Source organism: Molothrus aeneus, chromosome 6 (genome assembly GCF_037042795.1).
Source record: "Molothrus aeneus isolate 106 chromosome 6, BPBGC_Maene_1.0, whole genome shotgun sequence".
Classification (NCBI taxonomy): Eukaryota; Metazoa; Chordata; class Aves; order Passeriformes; family Icteridae; genus Molothrus; species Molothrus aeneus.
In genome coordinates, this window is record NC_089651.1 from 25,181,078 (window position 1) to 25,208,257 (window position 27,180).

Consider the following 27,180-nt stretch of genomic DNA (forward strand, 5'->3'; position numbering starts at 1 on the left):
GCAAGGGCCTGCAGAGGCTACATCAGTCACTCGGCACAGGACCTCATTGTCTGGTTTGTTTTGTTTCCCTGAACAATATGTCACATATTTACTTTCCTCTTGGAGGCCTGATGCTAACATAAAATCATCACCACGTTATGCCAAAATGTCAGCATCCCACATTGCCACATCTCCACATGAGGCTGCCTCATGGGCCCCCACTAGGATTTCTGCACCCAATCAGTTCCCATAAGCAGTGTTTGCAGGATGAGAGATCTTCTTAAAATAGAACAAACCCAGAAATCCTGGAGCCGGTGGCAGCTCTCGTTCAAGTCTCTGTCTTGAGTGACTCCATCTGGACAATCTAGGACTGGTTTTGAGTGGCTGTGGAAGCAGCTGGTCCTGGTTAAAACCTTTTTTATTAGAAATAAATATAATTGCTAGGGATATAAGTCAGGAAGGTCTTTCTCTCCAGTCATTAGCAAGTTTTACCTCTAGTGAAGGGATTTCAAAGTGGATTTGCTTACTTAAGTGGCCAGCTGTATTTTAAATACCTCTAACTTTTACCAATGTGCAGCTCTGAGATGTTTGCTGCTGCTGCTGCCTTGCTGCAGCTTATGCTGGCGCACAAGCAGGTGTAACTCCACTGAGTCCCACAGACTTTTTCCTGCCAATACTGGCCTACACATCTCTCCAGAAATCCAGCCCTGGATGTTTAACAGCTTCTGCCCAACACCAGACCACCAGAAGAGTGAGGGAAGCAGAAGAGCTCAGCAAACACCTGGTGCAGCCACAGTGCCTTGATGGCAGGACACTCCTAGTGGGAGGTGTCCCACTTGGGGATCAGCCCCAAGTGGGACAATGGCATTTCATCAGCCTCCTACGCATGCAGGGTTGTGTGCCACACATCTCTGGCCACTCCAGAAAGTTCCCAGCTCTGCTCTGCTCTCCTCTCTGTCCTCTGGGACAGGCTGCACAGTGGCTGCACTGAGGCCATACTCTGGGATTTGTGCTGCCAACTCTCACATGCCAGAGGTCTGAGGCTTCCTCCTCTGAGTGTCTGCAGTGAGCTCCACAATGCTGGGCCCCTACCAAACATCCCGTGGGCTCGGGATGGGGGACAGGAGAGGAGGGACTGCTGACACAGGCAGAGCGTGCATCCACGCCACTCCCCAGGGGAAGGGTTAAAACTGCCTTTTACTGTTTTTCTGTGACAGATCTCTTTACTCAGTGCTATATAATATAGCCCCAAACATATTCTAAGTAGCCAAGGGCTGCCTGGCCATCTGTTTGAAGACACAGACCTTCTGATGCAGGAGTTCCCAAAGCCTGGCCCATGGGACATTTGCTATGGAGCCTGCAAAGGGAATTCTTCCCCTTTAAGAGGGCAGCTTGTACTTGTTTTGTTATGCTGCTTCAGGCCACTGTCCCATCCATGAATGCTGATCCATACATGACTTGTATATGGAACAAAACGTGGGAACTTCTGCTCCAAGTGAGAAATCTCCCCTCCAACTCTCCCCTGCCAAACTCAGCCACAACTCCCAGACTCAAAATAAAGAGAAAGATTTGTTCATCTCCCAGGTAAGTACTCTCAGTTCCTGCCATAACTTCCAGGGGTGCTTCTTATGAGAAATCACAATTTTATTCAGCTATCCTGGGTAAAAGTGCCAAACAACTACAGGACTGTGTCTTTCAAAGCAAATTGGGCTTTTACAGGTGCATTTACAAATGGTATCCATGGCCTACACTAAATTAGTTGAGAAAGAAACAGACCCACATAGCTGAAATATGTGCATGTCCCTAACTATTTTTGTATTATGCTTCATTTTATGTGTTTATTCAAATTTAAAGCAAAGGCACCTTTCAAAGGCTCTAGGCACAATAAATTATACAACAAACAACAAATACAGTCAAACAAAATCCCAGCAATACTGAAATCACTTCCTCTGGAGGAACTCAGCCACTCACTGAGTGCTGCTCACTTCCTCCATGAGAAGACAGTGCTGTGACTTCCCCATGCTATATTATATCACTTTCTCACATCCCCAGATGTTGTTTTCTCTCCCCTGAGACCTACAGGGTGTCACCTAGAGAGACCCACTTTTCTGTCTCTGTGGCAGTTTAGCAGGGAAAGTGTTTTGGGAGCCAAAAGGTTTGCCAAGGTACGGGGCAGAGCAGCACATGGGTGAGCACTCACCTCTCCTTGCTCTTCCAGTCAGGGACCACAGGCTGGGAGAGCTCAACCTTGATGCCCATCAAAGCAGCCTCTCCAGGAGGAACAACCCCCTGAAACATGTAGAATGTTGGGGTCTCTCATCCTGCAAGTCCCTGTAAGGAACCTTGCCCCATGTCATGGAGTGATAAACTGCAGGCAGTGCCTTTGTGTCCTTGAAACATTAAATTCCCTAAAACATACAAAGTATCTCTTGGTGAGTAAAATAAAGGGAACTAAAAATGTCACTGACTGTCCTGATGCCTGTGACCCACAGGAATCCCAGCACCACCCGTACACCTGCCACGGGTAGCAAATGCCACCAAGACCAGATACCACTTCCACAGGCACACAGAAAACAGAGCATTAAAGAAAAGGGTGAAATCGGTGGGGTTAGAGGTTTTGGGGTTTTTGTTTGGTTTTTTTTTTTTTTTGTTTTTTGTTTTTTTGTTGTTGTTGTTTTGGTTTTTTTTTTAAATAAAGCCATTTTTTCATATTTTCTTTACTTTTCAACTCTGCTCCACACCCCGGGGTAGCAGGTTTCTGCCAAGGCACAGCCCCTTGCTGGGCGGCTGTGCCGATGGAGCGCTGGGCTGGGGTAGAGGTTTGGAGCTGCTGTGGCATCTGGCATGAAAAAATGTCCCGGGAAGCTGTTACATTAAATGGCCAAATCGATTTATTGAATGGCAGGTGTTAGCTACAAACAGATGGAGAACATAAAGGCATAAGCAGGCATTTGTATGGAAAAGAAGCCATCGATTTGTAGCGAGAGACTCAATGGTGATCGTTACAGCCTTTAACAGAAATGCGCTTTTTTTCTCGGGCAGGGCGCGGGGCGGCCCGGGGTGAGCGGGCAGCGGGGAGCGCAGCCCGGCCTGGCCCGGGCCCGCCGGCGGCGGCTGCCGCGGGCTCCCCCGGCCCGGGCCGGCCCCGCGCGGGCGGGCGGGCGCTGCCGACGGTGCCGCCCGGCCCGGTGGCGGCGCGGCGTGTCCGGGCCGCCCGCGGCAGCGCCCCGCGGCAGATGAGGCACGCGCCGGCCTCATTACAATGAGAATGGGCAGGCTGGAGGGGCCATGTGGCAGCAACAGTTTGCAAATCCCCCCTCCTTCTGTGCGAATCGGGAAACATTTCCAAACATTTGTACCCCAAATCGACCACATTAACACCCCTCCGAGCGGCGCTCCCTGGAGGGATGCTCCACGCTACGGGCTTTTAGGCAGAAACAAAACAACAAGGGGGATTTTTTTTTCTCTCTTCTTTTCTCTCTCCTTTTTTTTCTTTTTCTTTTTTTTTTTTTTCTTAGAGGCTCTCGGGGTGCGTCAGCGCTAAATCGATGCGCAACTTTGTAGCTAAGGGGTTTTAAAGCCATCGGGAAATCCGTCTCAAAAAGCGGGGTTGTGCACATGGAAGAGCTGGCGAGCCCTGAATAAATGTGCGAGTCTCTGACTAAGAGATCAAACTCACTCCGTGATCAAGAAGGCGACCAGCGAGGCCAGCCCCGAAACAAACCGCAGAGCCCGAAGCAGGAACGCTGCCGAGAAAGGCGCGCAAGGTGCACAGTAAAACACCGCACCGCGCTCGTACAGGCGCTCGGGATGCTGCACTGACCGACAAACTTGTTATGATAAATTTGGACAAGTGTAGGGCAGCCCGCGGGGCTCTGGAGTTGCGAGGGGTCTCGGGGCACCCCGCAGCCCACGACCCTGGGGGTGAGGGGGTCGGCTCCCGGGAACGGTGACGAAAGGGCTCCAAGGTGCGAGTGCGCTGCTCCGCGCCCCGCGATCCGCTCCCAAATGAGTGCGGAGAAGGGGAAGTGGGTGGGCAGCGGATGGCGCTGAGGGCAGGGGAGGGGCGTGAGCAGCCGTGCCCCTCGGGCATCCGCACCGCTCCCGGGCACAGGGAAGGGTCAGAGTTAGGGGAAATGGGAAGACGCAGGACACCCTCAACTAAGCTTGACCCGGCCAGGAAGCCAGGCCAGCCTGGCTGTGGCTTCATGCTGCTTTAGGGGACAGCCTGGGACACCTGGGACACAGGGGAGACAGGGACAGCCTCAGGCGTGTCCCATTCCAAAAACGCCGGGTGGCACCACGGCGTGGCCGGAGCATCAGGCAAGTCGTGCCGCGGCCATAGGTATGGGTGCTCTGTATCTTCAGGACCTTAAAAGCGGCCCAGCAGAAGCCACGCAGAAAGCGCATGGTGGCAACAACATTACCGGGAGCCGCTCACGCCCAGACCCGCTCCCCGCGGGAGTTTTCTCCCGTGGGTGATGTGAGCAGATTAGAAATCATGGAGCCTTCAGAAAAAGAGAAAAGCAGGGCTGATGGTCGCGGTGCAGGTGCTGCTGGCTGCGCCTGTGCGCCGAGAGCGAGCAGCCCCTTTCCCGGGGCTTGGCAGGCTGAGAGCAGCAAGGACACGGGCGGCCGGGGGCGGGGGGGCTCGGGCACATCCCGCGGGTGGGGTAGCGCAGGACGTTCCCCCGGGAGCGAAGGAGGGCAGCCTGGCACGAGGGCTCGGGGGGAGGGATGGCTTGGGCAGGCTGGCAACTTTCACCCGCCCGGAATTAATTAACGTTGTCTCGTTAGCGACATGCGTTTGGCCCGGCCACGCGTATGCTGAGCCGGGCCAGCCTGGAGATAAACCGGCAGCAAATGGGGCGCGAAAGAGGGGAAGAAAGCGCCCTGACCTCGAGTAAGTGAGCTGGAGAGAGAGGGAGCAGGGTGGAACGGACGGGGAAGCAGCGACCACCGGGTATGTCCGGTCCGGTCAGTGCCCAGCATCCCGACAGGGGCCGCGGGCACCCCCCTTGGCAAAGCAGGGGGCTCTGCGGGCTTTCCCCCCTTCCCGAGGACAGGCACCCCTCGAACTGAGCCGAGGATCTTAGGGGAAGTGGCTGGGCTGTTGCTCTCCAAGTGACCCAGGATGGCGTGTTGGGCACAGGAAAGAGTTTGCAGGAGTTATGCTTCTAATCTGCTCTCGGCCGACTTTCAGGCTCAGCTGTTTGATGCTATTAGTGAAACTTTTTTTTTTTTTTTTTTTTTTTTATCTGAACTCCCTGTGTGTGTGTGTGCGTGTGTCAACATGCAGCAGGTGGTTTATTATATTGCCCTGTTATTATTTTATTATGAACTCTTTTTATAGCTGCAATCACAATAATGGTCGAGGAGGATTTAGCGTCTGTTTTGCACCACTCACTTGATCTCCTGAAAATATTTGGTTTTAGGGGGGACGACACGTGGGGAGCTGGAGTGACTTCTGCTCCCACCGGGAGCAAGCAGAGCTAGGTGCAAAGCTTGACTCAACAACCAGTGGCCACCCAAGAGCAGTTGAGCAGATTGAGGAGTGCTTGGGGGGCTTGCTCCCCTTTTGTCAGACCTGGGGGAAGGAGAGGTGGCAGCTCTTCTCCAGCCGCCAAGGTGCACTCCGCCAGGATGGCAGAGAGGTTTGGCGGAGCTGTGAAAAGCAGAGATGAGCTTGTCTTGCTTTAACCTACATTAGCTCCGGGTCCATATGGTAGATGCTGCCTGTGGATCCTCAGCACCAAAGCAAGGCCCTATTCTTGCACGCCGCCCTGCTTGTGCCAGATGGTGCCTGGACCAAGTGGCCATGCGTGGGGTGGCTCTGGTTAGCCTAATAAACGTCCAATACAAGTCAAAAATCAAAACACACACATACTAACATCTGCTAGAGCCTGCAGTACCCAGCTAGCCTTTCAATACTGAATTAAAGAGCCCCACAGCCCTTCTGTTCCCCTAGGTTAGACACTCATTACCATTTATCAAGCACTGATGTTATCTGGCCTCTCATTTTATTTAGTACCGAAGCTATTAGCATCAGATTTGATTTTGACAGTTGACGCTGCTGCTGGTAAAGCCGGGATCTGGCCGGGTGGATCGCTGCAAAATTCCGAGTTCATGAGCGGCGACACATTCCTCCTTCCCACTTGTTTACGAGGCCGAGACAAAAGAGCTCCTCGCCTGTGCCTCTGTGCCTCATGGTTTTTCTCCACCACGGACACAGCTCCCGTCTGCACAAACACGTACCCCAGGTGACAGCGGGACAGACCCAAGCCAAGGGTGCCCGGCCCCGGCTGCAGTCCCCCGACATTGCCAGAGTCTGTGCCTCCCGGCTTCGGTTTTCACAGGCGCAGTGGAGAAGTTTTAATCCTCTTTTGGTGGCGACCCCGATTTCTAGCCTGCGCCTCTGCCCAAACCAATCCACGGCGGCGGTGCCCGGGCTTTCCCCCACGCTTTCTCTGCGAAGCCGTGTCGTGTTCCCCATCCCCGTCCCCCGGCCCTCCCGGTGACACTTGGGGCGTTTGGACCCTGACCACATCCTGGGCCAAAGCGGGTCTCCAGGGAGAGCAGCCGCTCTAAAGGTACGAGGGAGCGCGACGGCCTGGGAAGTTCGGCTGGAGTGTGCCCTCCCCATGCTGCCTCGCCTCCAACCGATCCAGACCCCCGATTTTCCTTATCCCCCCGCAAAGAACTCGGAGTGGGGAGGTGACGCCGCTAGAACAGACCCTTTGGGAGAGCAGAGGGGCGGAATAGGACCGGCAGCGCTCTGCGCCCCGCGTTGCTCCCCAGGTGACCCACGCCGCGGAGGCCCGCAGCCTGGCGCGCCGGGCGCTGGCAGAAAGGTGGCAAGACCTCATTACCATACAGCTGAGGGTTTATCTCTCTCTCCCTCCCTCCCTCCTTCCCTCCCCCACTCCGGCCTCCCATCCATTTAACAAGCTGAAATAAAAAGCCACATGAAAGGCCTTCTCTGTGCTTGGCTTTAATGAGGGACACGCGACCCAACAATAAGCGCACGCTGCAATCAGGCCAAGGGCTTTATGGCACACGCCAGACCGCAACCCGGCCGCGACCAGGCGGCCAGACACGGCCCGCGGCCCCACTCCCTCCCCGCTTGCCTGCAGGCGCCCGAGTTGTCCCCTGCCCATGTTTCTGGGAGCCGGGGCAGCCTGGGGAAAACCCAGCTCCGTCCCTGCTGTCGACCCCGTCACCTCGCAGGAGCGCTCGTTCGCCACCGAATTCGGAAGGGCGACCGAGCGCCCGTCGATCCCCGCCGTGCCCGCGTCCCCTGCCACCATCCACCATCACCCACCCCTTCCGCTGTGGGCTCCGGTAGCCGGGGTCAGGAATGGGGCCGGGCCTGCGGCACGGGCGCCCCGGAGCTGGGCGCTGCGCCCCGGGAGCCGCCCCGGGTGCCCGCCTGCCGGGCAAACACCGTTTTACTTTTGGTTTCCAGCCGGGGCCGGCCCCCGCCGGGCAGGGCAGCTCCTGCCCGCCGGCCGGCCGCGGCTGCGGGGCACCGCGCCGCCCCGTCCCGCCGCCCGGGACACGGCGGGGAGGGGGCACACGCGTGGAGTCGTGGGGTGGAGGGCAACGGGGAACGAGCAAACTAACTAACTAACAAGCGTATTTTTGAAACATTTCATCCTCTATTGTTCGGCCGCCGTAGAAAGCTGCCCTGTGGAGAGGCGTCTGATTTTCGAGGGAACTCTCTCTCCCAGTGTGAGCGCCGTAAATATCTCAACAGATGCTCGGCTCGTTCGTAATCAGCTCGGCTCCTCGGCGGGCAGCGCGGCAGCAGCGGCGGCGGCGGCGGCGGCAGCAGGGTATTAATTCGGGATATGAGGGCTCTCCGCAACATTTGGTTCTTTTTTCCAGAAAGGAAAGATGGAAAAGGGGAGGGATCGCCCGTGAGTCTGACTGACAGTTTACATAATGAGCTTGTGAGGATGCGAGGCAACTATATAAACAGCTCGAAGCGAAGCAAGTTTTCCATTTACTGAGCGCTGTTAGCACCGGTTAAAGGAGGAGCGGTTCCACAGTAAGCACTCCCCTCCGCGTCTCTCACCAAACCCACCCGGCTTTGGAGTTTATAAAGGCGACGACAGCGATCAGAGGTCGGCGGCTGGCTGCAGGATTAATTCCCTGAAGGGGACGGATCGACACCTGGATTTTACCTTCCGATTTCTGCTGGTGCTCGGGGAATATTTGGAAGAGCAGGTTGCTCCCGGAGAATCGCCGTTACGCCTCTCTTTTCTCCCTCGACTGAGAAGCGCTTACTTGGTCCATTTGAGGAATACAGAAAGAAAACTAAAGAACCCACTAAGAACTGGAAGCTCGAATAACACAAGGATGACAGCCTTGCGCATCTTTGGCTTGACGTTTCTGTTAACGATTTTGCAGCAGGTAATCGCACAGGCAGAAAAAAAATGGGGGTTCGCGAAGTGTAAAGTGGGTGATGGAAGCAAGTTTGCATGGCAAAGCCGGGTAAGGTCTGATTTGGCTATTTTGTGTGTCTCCCCTTTGTGCAGAGGGTGTCCGGCTCCGGCGTCTTCCAGCTGGAGCTACACGAATTCGTGAATAGCCACGCGTCTCTGGCCAGCGGGGAGCCCTGCTCCCCCCACTGCAGGACCTTCTTTCGCGTTTGTTTGAAGCATTTTCAGGCAGTGGTTTCCCCGGGCTCCTGCACTTTCGGCAGCATCATCACCCCGGTTCTGGGAATAAACTCCTTCAGCATCAAGGATACTGAGAGATTTGACAGCCCCATTAAGCTGCCCTTTAACTTCACGTGGCCGGTGAGATTCTACTTTGAACCCGATTTTGATAGTGGGCAGGAGGGTGGCAAGAGCAGGCGGGCTGATAGCCTGTAATATAAACCAACTACTTTTGCTTTTAGATTTATTTCCAGAACTTCCTTTAAAAAAAAAGAAAAAAAGAAAATAAAAATAAAAAGCGCAATGAAAAAGCTCATCCAGATCAGAAGCACTTGGGATAACTAGTGTTATCAAGAGAAATAAAGCAAGGGGCTGAGGGGCTTGAAGGTGGGGATGTGTATCCGTGGTCTGCGGGAGGGAGGGAGGGAAGGAGGGAAGTGTGTAGCCGCGGGGAGAGAGCGCAAATGCGGGGCAGGGCAGGGCAGGGCAGGGCAGGGCAGGGCAGGGCCGGTGTGCTGTGGCGCGGTGGGGCGCGGCTCGGCTGGGCTGGGCTCGGTCCGGCGGTGCGCGCTGGGGCGCGGGGCTGACGCTGGTTTCTCTCCCGCAGGGAACCTTCTCCATGATCATCGAGGCCTGGCACGCGCCCGACAACTACCTGCCGGAAGGTGAATACTGCGCGCGCCGCCGGCAGGGGGCGCCCGCGCGGCGGGAGCGCCCCGGGCCCGTCCCGTGCGTCCCCCCCGGGCCGAGCGGCCCCCCCGGCTCAGCTGTTTATGCCATAACTCCAGGGCCGGCTTTATCCCACCATCAGGAGCCGGTCCCCCAACGATATCCATCAGGGGCCGCTTTGATTCTGCCCCGGCCTAATCTCCAACACAATTGCGTTTCCTCCGGTTTATTTTTGGCGTGGGAAAGCGAGGCGGGCTGCGGTGAGAAAGCCGGGAGCCTGCCAGCAAGCCCCGTCCGCCTTTTCCTGTATTTTACACCTTGCTCGAATTCCGCCCTTTGGAAAGGAATAATGGCTTTGGGATGTTTTTCTGAGAGGAGAGGAAAAGGATATTTCACAGCAGCCCTCCTTTCACAGGCCCCTCGGCTGAGTCCCTTTGGCCCGGGTTCGCACACCCTGGTGGCCTTTTTGTACCCTTGCATACATCAACCTCCAGACGCGTGCCTGCGTATATGTATATATATGTGTATATATATATATATGTATATGTGTGTATATATGTGTGTGTATGTACGTGTACATATGTGCGAGCGGGGTATCCCGCTCCGCTGGCCCGGCGGGGCGGGACGCGGCGGGCTCAGAGCCGCTGACCCGCGCCCGTTCTCCCGCAGGCTCCCGGCCGCCCCCGCAGGAGTGGCTCATCAGCCAGATGTCGATCCAGCGGTCACTGTCGGTGGGCGAGGACTGGTCGCAGGACGTGCATCAGGACCCGCTGACCAAGCTGCGCTACTCCTACCGCGTGGTGTGCAGCGAGAACTACTACGGCGAGAGCTGCTCCCGCCTCTGCAAGCGCCGCGACGACCGCTTCGGGCACTACGTGTGCGCGGCGGACGGGAGCCTGGCCTGCCTGCCCGGCTGGGCCGGCGAGTACTGCACCGAGCGTGAGTGCCACGGGCAGCCGGGCGGGGGGCAGCGCGGCGGGCGTCGGCCGCGCCTCTAAAGCTCACGGAGGCCTCCCGTGGCCCGGGCCGTGTTTTCATGCCGACCTCTCCACTCCCTGTCTGGAGAGGCAGAGTTGCACGCTGAGGACTTTGGCCCCTTTGGCTGCAACCACCCAACGCTGTGCTGCACCTATGCGAGCCTTAGCAGCAAAGAGCGAGCTGGCAGGAAAGGGACCTTGGCTGATAGCCCTGAATAGCAGTAGCTGTTGCAAGGTAAAAGGGTAGCAGCTTATTCGCACAAAGTCTGCCACCAACCATTCCTTCAGCTAGAGGACGTGAGATGGGTGTTGCAGTGTAGTAGTGGCAACCTTTACTCTAAGCTCAGTATCATTGAGTTTTTTCAGCCTTTCATTAGCACAAGCCAAAGCCACTTTCTCTTGCTGCTTTTCTAGCAAGAGTTGCAAGAGTTCATGTTTGTTGCATAAACACAGTAACTTGTCAATAAAGGACAACTTGTCAAGTGTTGGCTCTCCCTATTCACTTCCTCCTGTTCCAGAACTTCCTGTACCAAGAAGTTTTAAAACAAGGCTTTGAACAAGTAAAACTCTTTATAAAGTGTTTTTTAAAAGCTTTTTATCCTTTAAAAGTGTATTCTGTTGCGCCATGTGTTTTTACCTAAACATTTATGCTTTTTTATGTTCTCTTCACAGCCATCTGTCTGGCTGGATGTACTGAACAGAATGGATATTGCAACAAGCCTGGAGAGTGCATGTGAGTAGATGTGGAATGCAGTCTGAACATCAGTTAAAATGTCACCTTGTAATAGAAACTTAAACTCTTCTCCATGTCATTAATGTTTTAATTGGACTTTTCTTTTAGCTGCCGTCCTGGTTGGCAAGGCCGCTACTGTGATGAATGCATTCCCCATATAGGCTGCCGCCACGGGACTTGTAAAACACAATGGCAGTGCATATGTGATGAAGGATGGGGTGGCCTCTTCTGTGATCAAGGTTAGTTCTGAAGCTTGCGCTTACGGCCCCTAGGTTGGGTACTCCTTAGTACTACACTAAGGAATCTGACCCACTGGATCTGGAATTAAATTTCCCCAAGGTACATCTTCACAGGCATCAGATTGTAGCACTGCAGCCTTACATAGCAGTTCTTGTAGTAATTTTGTTTGAAAACAAGGAAACCTTTTTGGTAGCTGCAGTTTTTCTCTTGCAAAAGAAGTTTCTCTTGGACAAAGACCTAACAATCTGGATGAGTGTTGAACAGACAAGTTTTCTGCCTGCTCAAGCTAAGTTTAACTTATTCCTTGTACAAGAGTTTATTAAATAGTTTCCAGCAGCAGTAAACACCATCATTTGGGCCTTCCTTATTTTGCATACAAGGAAGTTAACTCATGTGATAAGTCTGGAGCATGAGAGAAAAATCATGTAAGCAAGAATGAAAAGTACAGGTTCCATTTTAAGGTACACCAGACCACTTCCACCTATTCAACCCACTGAATCACTGAACCGTAGCCAGCTGAGCAGTCATGTCCTCAAGGCCATATATGCACTGCTGGCACTGAGATTATTAAGTGCTCAAATCAGGCTAAGTGTTTCCAGGACAGTTATAGGATTGAGATGGTGAAGGCTGAATTAAGCAGGAAAAGTAAATTTGCAGATTTTTTTCTGCTTATAGTTATCTATTAAGCAGTTGCATTCAAATTACTCTATAATATTTATAGAGATAATAAAGCTTTTCTTACTTATGTCCTATGAACTTATGCTTAACCTCTGTCTCAAATTTAAAGAAAAAAAAAAAATAAAACCATAAAGCTTGGCAGGGCATTTGACAGTTTAATCTACTAACATCCATAACAAAAGAGCAAATAAACAATAAAAGATTTCTAGTGTTTGTTTAAATCTCAAAACCAAAACATCTTTGGTTTTTCCTCCCTGCCTTTCTAGAATGTGCCTAAAAGCACACCTTTTAAAGATGGGGCTCACTCTTTTAGTGTGTAGCATGCTGTACATGAAGTGGCCGTAGTGCTGTGGTGTGTGTTTCAGAGAACACACACTTATGAAGTACATTTTCCAGTTTGGTACCTAAATCCAATTGCAACTAACAGTTTTATGTCCACAAAAAAGGGACAATATACCAAAACACTAAGAAAGTTATATTTTTGCCAGCTCTTTCAAAATTCAGAGCTCAAGTGATACATGGTAATCTGATTATGACTGATAATAACCCAGATAACAATCTCCAGTATTCCCATCAATACCAAAACAAAATGCTTCATTGGAAATTCTGTCTTTTTTCTTGACTACCGCCTTTTTGTATGTATATCTTTTCCCACCTGTCAAAGACCTGTTCTCCTAACTCCTGGTATCTTTGCAGATCTGAACTACTGCACTCACCACAGGCCATGCAAAAATGGAGCAACTTGCATGAACACTGGCCAGGGCAGCTACACGTGCGCGTGCAAACCCGGCTTCACCGGCGTCGACTGCGAACACGAGATCAGCGAGTGCGACAGCAATCCCTGTAGGAACGGTGGCAGTTGCACGGTAGGGGCATTTTAAATGTAAAGCCTTTGTGTGCAGCAAGCCCCGGTGTACCTTTCCAGCAATGGCTCTGTAACAACAGAATGGGAATTCGATAGGACGCAGGTTCATTACTGACGCTCACAACTATCATACTGAACCCTTTCCGAGAGGTGTCGGGGGAGGAAGTCTGTCACAGGAGGAGATGTATCATCTAGATTAGAACTGGTCAACTGATCCTTGGGTTTCTGTGGCAGCCATTATGAGATCTTGGCAAGATCCAGGGTTGATGAGGGAGCAGATCTGTTAAAAATAAGCTTCTCAAACCACCGTTCATATAGAAATGCACTAAGTCTGTATTTTAATAGTAAATTAAAGAAAATTTTGCTTTCTGCTATGAGAAGATAGTGTCAAACAATATGGGGGCAATCAGCTGAAACTTTCTGCAAAACAGAATTCCACACTTTTAGATTCTCGTAGTTTAGTGTTTCAGCCTGTTTTTGGATCCAGTTAATGATGGATTCTTACCAATGATGGATTGGTAAAGGCCGATTGATTATAGATATCAAATGTAATCTGATGAATGTTTAAATTAAAGCCAATGCAATTTTTAGATTAAAGCACAGGACCCTACCTACCTTCTCCCAAGGCCTTGGACATATAGCCCTTGGAAAGAAGAAACAGTTTGTTATGATTTAAGTGGTGGGACTTAGGCAATCCAAAGCAATTTAAACCCTTATGAAATAAAAAAGGGCTCTCACACTGAGGATAAATGGCCTGATCACAGCTGTGAGGTCAACACATACCACCCTGCTCTGGGAAGACGTCTGGGAAGACCTCTGGATGCCATCAGACAGTAGTGGTGTTAGCAATGCTTTTGTGTAGCTACCTGTGTGCTCCCTACAACTGCATCTGCTCTGCATGTGTAGCTGCACGATTACTCCTGTACACTGAGTACAGCTGAGCCACAACTCTGTCCCTCACGGTCCAACCTGCAGTTGTTTACTCTCCTGATGTCACTTCTGCCACATCAGGCTGTGGATGAGAGGAGACTGAACAGTGCTTGCTGCTGACCAGAACTAAGCATGCAGGGAGCTATCATTTCTTTCCATTAAATAACAGTGGCCTAATGTTGTGTTTTGCAGGATATGGAGAACGGTTATCACTGCCTGTGCCCCCCTGGCTACTATGGCACTCACTGTGAGCACAGCGCTCTGACATGTATAGATTCTCCATGCTTCAACGGTGGCACATGCTTGGAAAAGGATCAAGGGGCCAGCTACACTTGCGTTTGCCCTTTTGGCTTCACAGGGTCTAACTGTGAAAAAAAAGTAGACAGGTGCACAAGCAACCCGTGTGCAAATGGTGAGTCTTTTTATCAAAAAATCTCATGACCCTGACCCATTTGTGCTTTTCAGTGCAGAAGTGATAGAAATCCAATCTGACCTCTACTCTTCCTCTAGAACATTAGTCCGTCTCCCCTGCTCTATTCCACGTCCACCCTAATTTTAGTCTCTTGCTGGGGCGGGACTTGCACTGGCATTTTCTATGCAACAAAACAATACATGAGGTTTATCATATGGTGGGGGAGATGGAAGTTAAATTAAATTAACTCTATTACATATTTAGAAGGGGTGTAATTTTAAGGCACGGTGATACAATTAGGTAAAGTAGAATGAACTTCTAGATGTGCAGTTGTTTTGTAAAATAGCCTCTCTCTTTTTGAGGTAGTATAACATGCTGACCAGAGAAAGGTTTAGATTTCTGTGTGAAGTGCATTGCAAACTAATTTTTATTTCATTTTTTTCCCTCAGATGGTAGTTGCTTTTACCTTGGGCAGATTCGTGTGTGCCGCTGTCGGGCTGGTTTCTCTGGTCAGAAATGTGAGATAAACATCAATGATTGTGCCAGAAACCCATGTTCCAATGGGGGAACTTGTCATGATCTAATCAACGATTACACCTGCACATGCATGCCAGGCTACAGTGGCAGGAACTGTGACATCAAAACCAGAGATGAATGTGCTTCTGGGCCATGTGAGAATGGAGGCACATGCTACAGTGGACTTTATAGTGCCAACTTTGTCTGCTACTGTCCTTCTGGCTTCATGGGCAACCGCTGTGAATTGCCAGTTTATTCAGTGCCCGTTACACTTCCTCCTAAACCAGTCCCCTGGATTGCTATATCCATGGGGGTGGGGCTGGTGGCTTTGCTCATACTGTTCTGCATGATAGCAATGGTCATCAGGCAGATGAGGATGCACCCAGAGCAGGAGTTGGAGACAATGAACAACCTGTCTGACTTCCAGAAGGACAATCTCATTCCAGCTTCTCAGCTGAAAAACACCAATAAAAATAAAGACCTTGAAGTAGACTGTGGGCTGGAGAAATCAAACTACAAACCCAAGAACCATAAACTGGACTACAATCTGGTAAAAGACCTGACAAGTAGAGGGACACCAGAAGATAAATATTACAAAAGTGAAAAGTGTTTAGGAGAGAAGTCTCCCCTCCGACTACACAGGTGAGTATGTAGTTTCCATTATAGTCTTTCTTAAAGCCACTCATCTTCATATCAGTCTAGAAGCAGGTGAGCATATGAGGGAAAAAGAAACTTCAAGCAGATTATATACAAAACAAACCAGATCAAAGCCAGGAATCTTCATACTGGAGTATGTGTGTCACAACCAAATGCTATCCTTAACTAAGTCAATTAATTTGAGTGTTTGTGCAGGGTGCTGCTGGTATGGATACTGTGAAGGAACCCAGAGTGGCTAGGCCAGTGGTGAAAGTAAGAAGTATCTTTCCTTCTTCAGTAGATCTTGGAGGAACAACAGTAAAGGCATACAGTGATTAAAAATCAGTATTTCACTTTATAAGAAGGCAAGATGGTCTGCTTACTGAGGAGAATGATATAGTGAAAACAACTACTCTTTTTCAAAAGGAGAAAAGGGTGGGTGTTCAGTGGCTTATCAGTCTTCTGATTCATGTGCTGAAGGTCTTGACTGGGATCTGCATGTTGTTGTTAGACCAAGGGCTCTGAGGAACCTGCTGTTAGGTTGGACATGGCAGGAGCATAGGAAGACTCTCGCTGTTCCTTATTTCCACTTCTCTAGCATAATATCCCAACAGACACAGAACGTGTGAAACTTGATCCCATGCACTTCCCTTCCACACCTTCATGGCTATCTCATTCCACCGCTCCATATTCATGGTAGATTTTGAGAGTCAGGCTTGTCAGTAATCAGCTAATGTTCTTTTTTTCTCTGCCCTGCCTTAGTGAAAAGCCAGAATGCAGAATATCAGCGATATGCTCTCCGAGGGATTCAATGTACCAGTCCGTCTTTGTGATAACAGAAGAACGGAATGAGTGCATCATAGCCACAGAGGTAAGTAAATACAGAGGTGGACAGGCATAAATTCACAAGGTAAAAGGGTGAATTATCCTTTAGTATTGTATCTGAGAAGGTTCCTTTATTTCCAGGGATCATGATGCTTCCAGCACTTTCCTCTCCTCTTCTGTGGCCCACACAGAATATGCAGTGGGGAAAATAAAAAAATAAGCTGCTCGGACTTTATTAAACCAGAGGTTTTGGGCATAGATAAGTCAGTGGTAGATGAAAACACAGAACATCAGCCCATAAAAACTCAGCACATTGTAGGATTATTTCCTCTTAAATAGGTGGTCAGAAAAAATGGAAATAATAATCGTTCTTAGGCCCATTGATGTAAAGCCATGTTTTTTCCTGTGACTACAATGGATAATCTTTGTTCTGTGGAAACAGGCAAAGCTATAGATTTCTAGCTGAAGATGGAAGGTAGCAGGATGTGTTAGTGGATAGGCATAACAGCCATTTAGGAAGTCTGTTATAAGGTAATTTCAACCTCTTAGCATGTAAGCTCCAGCTCAATACTCTCTAGCAGAAATTATTGCTGTTACTGATAAAAAATCTCAATTTTTATGTTATATTGAAAAGTTGGATACACAAAAAAAGGAAAGGTCTAACACTGAACTTTAAAGACTTTGAAAAGCAGATATTGAGGAACCAAATAGTTCCTGAAGAACTACCAGCCTTTTGGGAAAAGTCTCAGTGGAAGTTAAAGGCAATTTAACTTCCAATACCTGCCTTCTTCAGTGTGGTCATCTTTAGGACCAATTGCAGCCTGTAGGAAAGAGAAGCTTGCTGTGCCATACAGCAGTGATCTGTGAAGTCAGATCTGGAGGATTCAGTCTCCCTTTCCAAGGTGGATATCAGATTTCCCCTTGAAAGCAAGCTGGAACACAAGTCAACCAACAATATTAAAAGTTTAAGACTAAGTGAAAGGATTCAGAGATACAAATGACAGCTAGACACTTCATTCCCGTTAAGTGACCTAAATACTGTATCTTCAAAGATCTTGCTGAGCAAAGCTGGGCTCCCAAATTTACATCGGGCATCTCCAGAAATTATTCTGTTTTCAGAATGACAACCCCTAGAATCTCTCTGCACACCATTCAGGCTTAATGCTTCTAAACACAAGCTATTTAACTATACCGTGTACTTTTTTTACAGATTCCTAATGTTAAGCACCCAGGTTTGTAAGCATTCTCCCCCTGAAGCCAGGTAGAGAGGCCACAGATGACTATTTTATTTTTGCTGGTGATTCTTTGCCTCTGGACCCAACTGAAAACATTAAACACTGAGAGTTAAACTGCAGTAATGTTTGGCTTAAATTGTTTTGGTTTGGCATAGCTGAATTATAGTTTGTTAGTTCTGCACTACTCTGTATGCTGTGATTCCTTCTCATTCCTAGTGTTGTTTTATTTCCTGACAGGTATAAGACTGAAGATCAGACCATTTGCACCTCAGATTTGATGATGCCAGTAGATGGATGTTCCTGCTGCATTGTTTACAATTCAGAACTGGATTGGACTGTTTTTAATTACATGCAACTTGCTGCTCTCAGGCGGAGGATGGAACTGAGTGAACTGGACAGACTGTGAATTTACTGAAAGATGCAATACACCTTTTTGTTCTTACTGCCCTTGTTTGAAGTTTGATACCAGAAATCTCATTTGCTATTGAAAAGGGGAGGCAGAGGGAAGAGAGAGGTTAAAAATGTTGGTGTTTTAAAAGATGCTGAGGCCAGTTCCTCATGGACAGACCCCTGGCTTTCCAGAACTGTGGTTATGGGAGGTGCTGGTAGATAAGGAGGCACACAACTGTCACAGATGTTGCCATGGAAGGTGCGAAGCAAGACACATTGCTATGCAGATAATGGATACAGTATAAATGAGGTCTCAATTTTTTCTGGGTTTAAAAGTGCCTATAATGTGTCAAGAGAATCTAACAAGCCCAAACAGAAACTCGACTGCCGTTTTTGCAGTTACCTGAACAGTACTGGGCAGAGGTAGTTGATACTTCCTGCTAAACATCCATTTGCATCTCCTCTCTCCTTCTGCATGTACTGGAGACTGTGTAAGGGGTGAGAGGAGGAGGAAAGAAGAAAACCGAATTTACATGTCAACTCATTTGGTGATGCTTTGGAGAACTGATTGACTCAAGCCACGATGTGGAACGTGATTTTTGGGGAAGTTGTGATAAGGAATGTGTACTGCCTCGTCCCCATTGATAGGGAGGAGGTGGTCCCAGCTCTATATAAGGCCTTACAAATGCGTTTAAAATCAATCAGCTCCTAGAACCTTTATGTGCTGAGCTGTCTCAGCTGTTTTCATGCCCTTTGCACTACCAGTGATTGTGAATAGACATTACTTCTTTTCTTCTCCTTCCTCATTCTCTTCCCCCTGCCTTATTTTGACACAAATTCAGGGGTTTATGTAGTGTTTCTGAATTAGGTGCCACCTTTTACTGCAAATAGTCTCAAAATTGCAGCTGTTACTTCCTGAAGAAGGAGCAGCAGTGTGACACAACCCACTCACTCCCCCCACCATTTCTCCATCTGGTTGCAAAACTCCAACTCTTGTTCTTCATCCCGGTTCTAAATGCCCAGTAGTGAAGCACTCGCTGAGATGCCCTCTGCCAAGACAGGTGGAGATTGAAGTTAGAAGGTTTTAGGCTCATCCTGTTTCTTTCATACCCACCCAGTGCTACATGGAAAATATGCTGTGTCTGTCCCTGGCAGCCAGAGGCAGGCAGAAGCTCCTTTCTTCTATACATATTTACAGCAATAATATCGGACACCCCAGTGGAAAGTGCCGTGACACTCATGAATGAGACCAGGGCATGGGGCAGAATGAGGAGGGAGAAACAAGATCTCTCGGAGGAAACACAGACTGTGCTATCTCTCTGACAGTGATATTCCTGCCCTTGTAAAGCCTGTTGGACTAGCCCATCTACTCCCTTGAACTGTGCAGACAAGACCCCTTCATATTGTCCACTACTGACCTTCTGCTCTGACCACGTAGGACCATTTTGAAGATGACCTTCAGAAATCAATAATATGGGTTTTAGTTTGTCTGTTTGTAGTTTATTTTGAAGACTAGTATTTCAGTAATTTAAAAAAAATCAGAAGCACTGAACTTTCTACGTTTTATAACATTATTTTGTATATAATGTATATTTATAATCAAAACAGAAGTGTAAATATGTTTATTACTTCTCATGTAATGTTTTTAATGTGATGACAAAGTTTGAATTTTATTTTTTTTTCAAGCAATGAAAACACTTTCCTGCTACTACAAAGTTTGTTGTGGTTTGTCCTTTTACACATGTTATTCTGTGACAGCCAAAGTTAGCGAAGCCCCCCCAGAAGTAACCTCACCTGCCTGGTCCCTGCATTTTCATTGTGCACACCCAATGATGTCAGCTGCTTTTTATAAAAAACAGTTATAGTGTTAACACATGTCAACAAAGTTGTTCAGCTGAGTGGCATTCATCTGACATTTTGAGATGTTATACATATTTATATTGTGATAGATAATATTCAAATTACATATATACACACATGTATATATATACACATTCTCTTGCTATGTGTGGGACTGAACTGTCAGGAAAGTTATTTTAATTAAACTTTTCACTTTTCCTCTCCCCTGACAAGTCATGACACAAAAGATGCAGATTTAATACATTTTCAAAGTGGCGTAATAAATGCATTGTCTTGGGGTTCACTTACAGAGCAAAACACTACTATCATCTTTTTTAATCCTATTTCTTTAAACACTTTTAATAAGATCCAAATCTTCTCTGCAGGTTACTCTGGCACAGCATCTACACCTACACATGTAAGATTGTATCCTTGTTTGTTTGATTGCAAGGGGTAAGATTTGTCTTTCACTTGTGGGATTAGGGGGAGTTTCAGGCTTTCTCCTCCCGAGTTCCCTACACTACACCAGCAGCTGTGTCCTCCCAGGGCATCACAAAGTCATTATCCTCTACAGCCCTTTTGGAGGACATTTCCACACAAAAAAAAAAAGTGTAAAAAGCACACTTGTATAAACACTCCCAGCAAGTTTAGTAGCCTTTGAAGTACATACATTTACAGGCAATTAAGTCTCTCACTAAGTCAGCTAGGTGCAATACAGCCAAGATCTGAGTGCCCAAAAGCAAAACCATAAGAACAGGAAACTACTGCTGCTCTATTTTAAAATCAGGGGGTTTTGTTGTTGTTGACAAAGTGCCAAAAAATCATCTGAATATTGAATGCCTTTCCTATCTTTCCCCAAAATAAAATCTAAGCAAAATTTGCTATTTTTTTTCAAAAAATGAAAAATTAAAAACCCCAGTGACATTTAAAAAGCACCATAACAAATTCTTTTTACTTCATTAAAGAGAAGTCATTAAAATACTGCAAATAACGATTCATAAGGGTCCTTTTGAGTGTATTATTAGGGTTACATAAATACTGTTTACTTTGGATGGTTTTGTTTCTCCCTCTTTAGACCTTTTCACCGCAAAATTAACTTTCAAATCCCAGCCAATTTCCTCAGCTACCATAAAAATAAATTTAAGACGAAACTCAGAAATAAAAAGCCACCTCCCCCTCCCCAAACATTCACCCTGTAGAGCAAATTATGAAAAACAAGCCATTGACAAAAAGCTGAGCAGATGCTCCCTGCTTGCAGTCCTTCCTCGGCAATGTGAAATAAACCCAACAGATGCCTCTCTTAATTGAGCACATGGATTACATACACACATGCACTCTGTCCTGCTTAAAACAAAACACACACAAAAATCAAACAGGAAAATAGACAGAGAACTCTTCCCAATGCCTAGGCAAGCAGGAATGTTAAGACCAAAAAAGACTCAGCTCTTCCTGCTCAAAACATGACAGGAAACTGTACCCATAGACAGAAAGGAGTTGAAATCCATTAAAACCTGTGGGCCTGATTATGTAGATCCCATGGGGTAAAGCAGGTACAACACATGCCTTTGTGTATCCACACAGGAGAGAGGAAAAAAAAAAAAGCATCATCTTACAAGGAAATCTGTGAATATTTACTGGAGGCAGCACTGCACGATGCTGCTACCGGAATAGATCACAGATCCTACACAGGAAAAACAGGAGCAGTGCCTGCTTCCACACAGGGGGACATGGAAAGCATATGTGAATCCCTGCACGTGTGCACATCCCCAAGCCCTTGCCAAAGAAACCACAAGAAAGTTAGCTGGACACATAATATGACCTGGATTTAATCCACATTTTAGGCCAAAACCTTCCTCACCGAGGGCCACTGTGCTCCGACTGCTCAGCAGCCTGCCCCCCCCACCCCCAGGTGAGTACATCTCTGAGCCACAGTGTGGGAATTCACCAGGAGGAGATGAGATCCTTCTGGCTGTAAAAACTCCTCAACCTCAGCTTCAGAGATTCCTCTTGAGGACCACAGACGATGTCAGGACCAAAATATTGTGATAAGCAGTGCCTTTTCTCTTAACAAACTCTTGACAAGCTTATAGACTTCTCAGACCAAACTGTACAATTTATTGCTTTCAGCATAATTTGCAATAATTATGGTAAGATTATGGATTTGGCTCAAGGACTGCAGCTAAACTTGGCATTCAGTTTTAAAAGACTTCACAAATTCACTTGAAAGCCATTTGACAAAACAATTTTAAGGACAGACTGCTTCTGCGAAACTCTTGCATGTGTCCTTGTATTTGCACCTGTTAAAAACTTTTCCACAGCCATGCAGAACACTCCAGTCTAAGTAATTTTGGAGCTGGAATGAGTGAGAGGGGTACTGCCTCAGGCAGTGCTTTCCCTGAGTTGTTTCATGTTCGGCTCCAGCCCTACATTACTTTCCTCTTTGACAACTCTGCTGCTGAAGGGAGACAGACGCCGGGATATACCCGTAGCTATAGCACCCACTGGTGCTGAGACAACATGCAGCAGGACACAGCACAGGGCACAGAGTTTATTTAAGTTAGTGTAGGTGAGGGCTGCTTGTAGAACTTGGAGTCGATACAGGACATGCACTTGACCAGCAACAGCTTTCATCCTTGAAAGAGCTGCTGAGGAAAAGTTAGTTAGTTATTGTGCAATTACAGCCACCTAGTCCAACAGATGAAACCATCTCTGTAAAAATGCATATCAGGTATTTGCATTGCTCCTCAGTCTTTCCTTTCATTTATTTATGCTAAAATAAGTAAGGCACTGTAGGTCACTAGCAAACCCTCACCCCAGCAGCCTAAGCGACAGTTACATATCTGTGTTTGCCTGTCATTCCCTTATCTCCCATACCTGACCCATAAATACACATTGCTTTTACGCAGCAAATATGACACTCCCAGCACATTTGGCTCTCAATCCAAACTCCAGTTGTAGAGAATTGACATCACTCAGTGGCCCTCTGCCACACTTCACTGTTTTCACAGCTTCAATTTTAGACCATCTCCATCAAGATTTCCTGACCTCATTGTGCCTCTCCCTACCTAAGTCCTGCTCTCTCTTTTTAAGTTTTGCCAGCTCAACTCCCAGAGCTGGCAGGTTGGCCAGTGACACCCAAAGCAGTGAGATTTCTCCTTGATCACTCTTCCATCTGCTCTAAACCATCCTACTCTGCTCTCAGACCTTCTCTGGGAAACAGTGTGACCCAGCACCATAAAGCTACCCTTTCTGCTGCCTCTGTTGGGCATTACACTGCCATCCTTGCTCCTCTTCCCCTGTACAGTTCTGGGGCATATTTCTGCAGCACAGTGGTCTGTCATGCTGCAGGGTTAGGATGGAACTCTCTGGTCCATCAGGTAATTGATTGTGTACACAGCAATAATTTCACATGCCAATGCAGTTGTTCCACTCACAGCATTTGATTCCAAGGACCTTTGTACCTTGTGGAATATACCCTTGTTTCCTCCCTTTTAGGTCTTGATGACAGACCATCAGCTTCCCAGAGGTGCTCCATTCTCAGATACACCAGCTGTCCCCTCCAATGAGCTTTTTACCCCTCAGGAGACACAAAGGGAAAAAGACACATCACTGATCTGCTTACACAGCTTACCCAGAGGTCTTCACTGCCTGCCAGCAGCACTCCACACATGTCCCTGAGGAACTTGGTGACAGGCTTTGTGCAGCTCCCCACACTGCAGGAGTGCTCCCCTAGACAGGAAGAGTAGGTCAAGTTTAAAAGTGCAGGGCATGGAATGGACTGGAAAATAACTCCTGCTGCCCAAGTCTCCATTTCACCATCCTCCCCTCTGACTGGGTCACTTCTGGCTGTTATGTGAGAGGAGATACCTACAGCTGAGGCACACAAAGGGGCCTACGCCTGGGGATAACACAGCCCTGGGTGTTGTGTGACCTGCATAACACAGATGATCCCATGACTACCTTGCCTCTTCCACAGACTGTACAGTAGTGATGGACTTGCCTCCCACAGAGATAGCAGCACAGTACATAACCACCATGGAAGGGCTTAATCCTTCTTCATTTCCTCTGCAAGCATGCTCTCTTTCCTCTTGCCAGCCAAGTTGGAGACAGTGCCCAGACTCCATCTATCCCTGCAGCCAGCCCCCCCTGCCAGCTGCTCAGCATGAAGATCAGGTCATCCCCAGGGAGAGTCCCAAGGTTGAAAAGGAGCACCTTGCTTATAATCATGTTTTGCAAATACATGTTTAATGGAGGAAATAATGCAGTTTGAGGAGAGGCTGTTTGGTGATGACATCTTTTAGCTGTACTTTATAGCTTATTTGTTGAATTGTTGCTGGCTTCACATTGGTTTTGGTGATTATATTTTTAACTAACTGCCTAGAAGGTCACAGAGACACCATGTGTGTTTTTATAAATGAAATTGAACTAAGTTGTATTTAATATGCAAACAGATCTGCTGAGAGTTAGGTTTATAGCTGGCAAGGCCTTCACCAGTCAGAACAGGATTTGGCCATTCCTGGCATCATGCAAGAGCTCTGATGATCCCTGTACTGGGCCACATGGCTCCCACAGAGGTTCATGAGGAGGGCTGAAATTCCTGGTGCAGATATGAATCACTGTGCATTTGAAAGTATTTCTCTATGAACACTGTTTAATATTTGCCTTACATTTTCTGTTTTGGCAGAAAATGCCGAAGCGTTGCCAAAGCATTTTGTTCTTGATCACAAACTCATTTGTTCTCTGGAAGATTGTCAACAAAGAAACAAAAGACAATTTGAACAACATGTATCTGGGGGGTAAAAACCCACATGAGATAAAAGCATGGTAATTAAAAAAGCAATGGCCCTGTTCTAATCCCCTCTTTCAATTCAGCCCACCAGATCCTGGTGTTAGTTTCTTCATCACTAGTTTCCCGTCGTCTCATGTCTCCTTATAATACAGAGGCTCTTTTCTTCCTCCCAACCCTCTCCTTTCATGAAGATTACACTGATTTTCATGCTTTTAATGGTATTTATGTTTGTCATAAGTCACTAATGAGGAGGTTTTTGAAGTTCTTCAAAACTCTAGCTACAATTCACAATGCCTGTCCAGATTTCTGGAGGTAGAGCTCACTTACATCCTAGGAAGAGGTAGAAATACCTGTGTGCTTATAATTCCAAAAATCTCCTTTTTCACGGAGACAGTAATGTTGAGGAACCCTTGCACCAGAGCACATTTTTCAAACATGAGGACGAAGAATTTCCTTGCCTTTTTGGCAGTTGCTGCACAATCTGCTCTCAGTCATCTCCAGCAGGTGCAGATTCATCTCACCTCACTGCAGCCATCCAAGCGTGAAGCGTCTCATTTAAGCCAACCGTGTGACTTATCTAGGGTTCATGGAGAAAGGTAGATCCTTCCAGCGTTTGCTCCTGGAGAGGCATCTGAAATAACTGGGGGGAAGGATGACGTTTGGAAGGGTCAATGTCATTAACTGAAACCTGACAACTGCTTTTAAGATGGTTTGAGCTGTGCAAGAGGCGTCCTAAAGCATGAATTTGAGGAGCAGGTAGTGAAGGGAGTGGGATGCAGACACTTAACCCCTACATGTCGTTGAGGAGCTCTCCATTTCCATGGCTGGCCATTTTTCTCTCCTGACATGTGAGGTGGAATTGTTACTGCTAATGCAGCTTAGAAGGATGTTGGAAGGGCTTGCTCATATCCTTCAGCCTCCTCATGGCCACGGAAGTGTAAACAAGCCTTCACCGGTTTGGTCTTATTGTTCAAGTAGCTGCTAAGGACAAACAGCCCCTGGGCACGGCGAGCCTGCTGCAGGGCCGTGCAGAGCAGACGCTGCTCCGCCACCTCCCTCACAGCGTTTTCCTTCAGCTGCAGCCCTCACTGGGCCACGCTGTGCCGCCATCAGCGCTTCCTGTTTGTTACCTCACAACATCATTTCCCGTTTCCTGCCTGATTATGACCGTGCCAACTGCTTTTCCCAGGCCTGAACCAGCCTCCCAGCACGCCCATTTGACTGATACGGAATCACCATCATGGGCACTGTCGCGGTGGCAGAGGGTGCTCCTGGCTGCCATGTGAAGTACAACCCTCTCCCCACACTGTCACCTTCCCTCTCCCTGCCCACGTGGGTGCCCAGTCCCAGGCTAAAGAAGTGGGTCTCACACATTCCATAAAGTGGGAGAGAACAAAACGCAGTGCTGATAATTCCCAGGGTTTTACTGCAAGCCAGCAGAAGGCAGCAAGGTACCCTGCAGAGCATGAGTCAGCTGGACGGAGAAGGTGGAGACATGAGGGACTCGTGGGGCCCATCTCTACAGACACCCTCTCTGCCACTGGACTTTCTGCTTGCTCAGACACCTGGCACTGAACTGCCTAAAGCAAACTGTGGGAAATCACATGAAGGCATCAGAGTACAAGGGATTAATGTGGTCTCCAGCAGCGAGTCCCAGTGCCTCATCACCCCCATGGTAGAAATGCTTCCACTTCCATCATTGAACTTGCTTTCAACATCCAGACACTTCTGGTTACACCTTTCTCCACTCTACTTAGGACTTATTAATGTATTTTCTCATTACTTGTAATAAAGTGATGTTCCTAGTCTTGTTTTGGTGCCTGAGGCAACTGAGCCCTTTCAGTCAGTCTCTCCTTGAATGTCACAGCCTCTAAAGCTGAGGTGAGGTCCCTTGCTCAGGTGGGAAGAAAACCTTCCTCCTGCTTCTCTTTACAGCCTTGTTTAAGCACCCAAGGAACTCATGGCCCTTAGAAGGTATCCCTTCCCCCAGTGAGGGGCCTTAGAAGGTGTCCCTACCCCTCCAGAATCCAGCTCAGGGCCTGACCCAGCTAATATATATTGCCAGTTACTTACTCTGTTGTGTCACCACTTTTCAGATATGAAGAAAAAAAAAAATAGCTTTGCAGACAAACACCAGGGCTATGCTACTTTTAAGCTGTGCTGCAGCCTTTTATTTCCATACATCTCACCTACAGTAGGTAAAAATAAAAAAAACAACAAGCAACATTCTTGTTCCTTCGCCTTTTGCCTCTTCAGTCTGTTTAAACTGTAAAGTATTTCAGTATTGTCCTTTGCTGCAACTTTCATAATATTTAGGTGTTTCACAGATGCAACACTGGAAAGACCCTGGGCATTCTAAACGGAAGAGTGAAGACATGGAAGTGGCAATAACCGACCTACAACATAAAAACAAAAGCTGATTTCCTTAGCTGACCCTGAATGAACACAATGTGCATGTTTGTACTAGGTGTTTTCTTACTAAAGCACCTGGCAATAAGAGTGTACCACGAGTGGTCCCCTTGCAGTATAAAGCTTTATGGTCATTCCATTTGGGGGCTTTTATGAGAAATCTGCGCAGGCAACAGTAGCAGGGCACTTTCTGTACATTATATTTAGAATAGGCTCTCCCACAATGAGTAACTGTGGGGCACAGTGCTGGAAACAGGCTGGAAAGGAATGGATCCTGCCAGGTGAATCCAAACTGGCAGCATCTGACAGTGGAGAGAGTGCTGGTGTGGAAGGAGCTCTTCAGCATGCACAAGCTGCTGCACTCAGATTTTGTCTTGGGAAAGCTGAGCATGTTC

At 48.0% G+C, this 27,180-nt stretch overlaps 1 protein-coding gene across 2 annotated transcripts; it reads left to right on the forward strand.

The window, feature by feature from the left end:
* Positions 1–8,019: 8,019 nt before the first annotated feature.
* Positions 8,020–19,456, forward strand: DLL4 (delta like canonical Notch ligand 4). 2 transcript variants are annotated; one of them, XM_066551735.1, is made up of 11 exons: positions 8,020–8,394; positions 8,520–8,783; positions 9,250–9,307; positions 9,981–10,250; positions 10,961–11,021; positions 11,130–11,260; positions 12,636–12,805; positions 13,927–14,146; positions 14,596–15,304; positions 16,061–16,169; positions 17,596–19,456. In XM_066551735.1, exons 1-11 carry the CDS (start codon positions 8,341–8,343, stop codon positions 17,599–17,601), a joined length of 2,052 nt encoding a protein of 683 aa, XP_066407832.1. In that variant the 5' UTR covers positions 8,020–8,340; the 3' UTR covers positions 17,602–19,456. The 2 variants fall into 2 exon arrangements, with proteins under 2 accessions (XP_066407832.1, XP_066407831.1); XM_066551734.1 differs by lacking the exon at positions 17,596–19,456 and having other exon boundaries at positions 16,061–16,199.
* Positions 19,457–27,180: the final 7,724 nt, after the last annotated feature.

Excerpts from the sequence above, each read along its gene's own strand:
- DLL4 (XM_066551734.1), top strand. The coding sequence starts at position 8,341 with ATGACAGCCTTGCGCATCTTTGGCTTGACGTTTCTGTTAACGATTTTG. Across the intron at positions 8,395-8,519 it reads TGTTAACGATTTTGCAGCAG|AGGGTGTCCGGCTCCGGCGT; the intron begins GTAATCGCACAG and ends CCCTTTGTGCAG. Across the intron at positions 9,308-9,980 it reads CGACAACTACCTGCCGGAAG|GCTCCCGGCCGCCCCCGCAG; the intron begins GTGAATACTGCG and ends GTTCTCCCGCAG.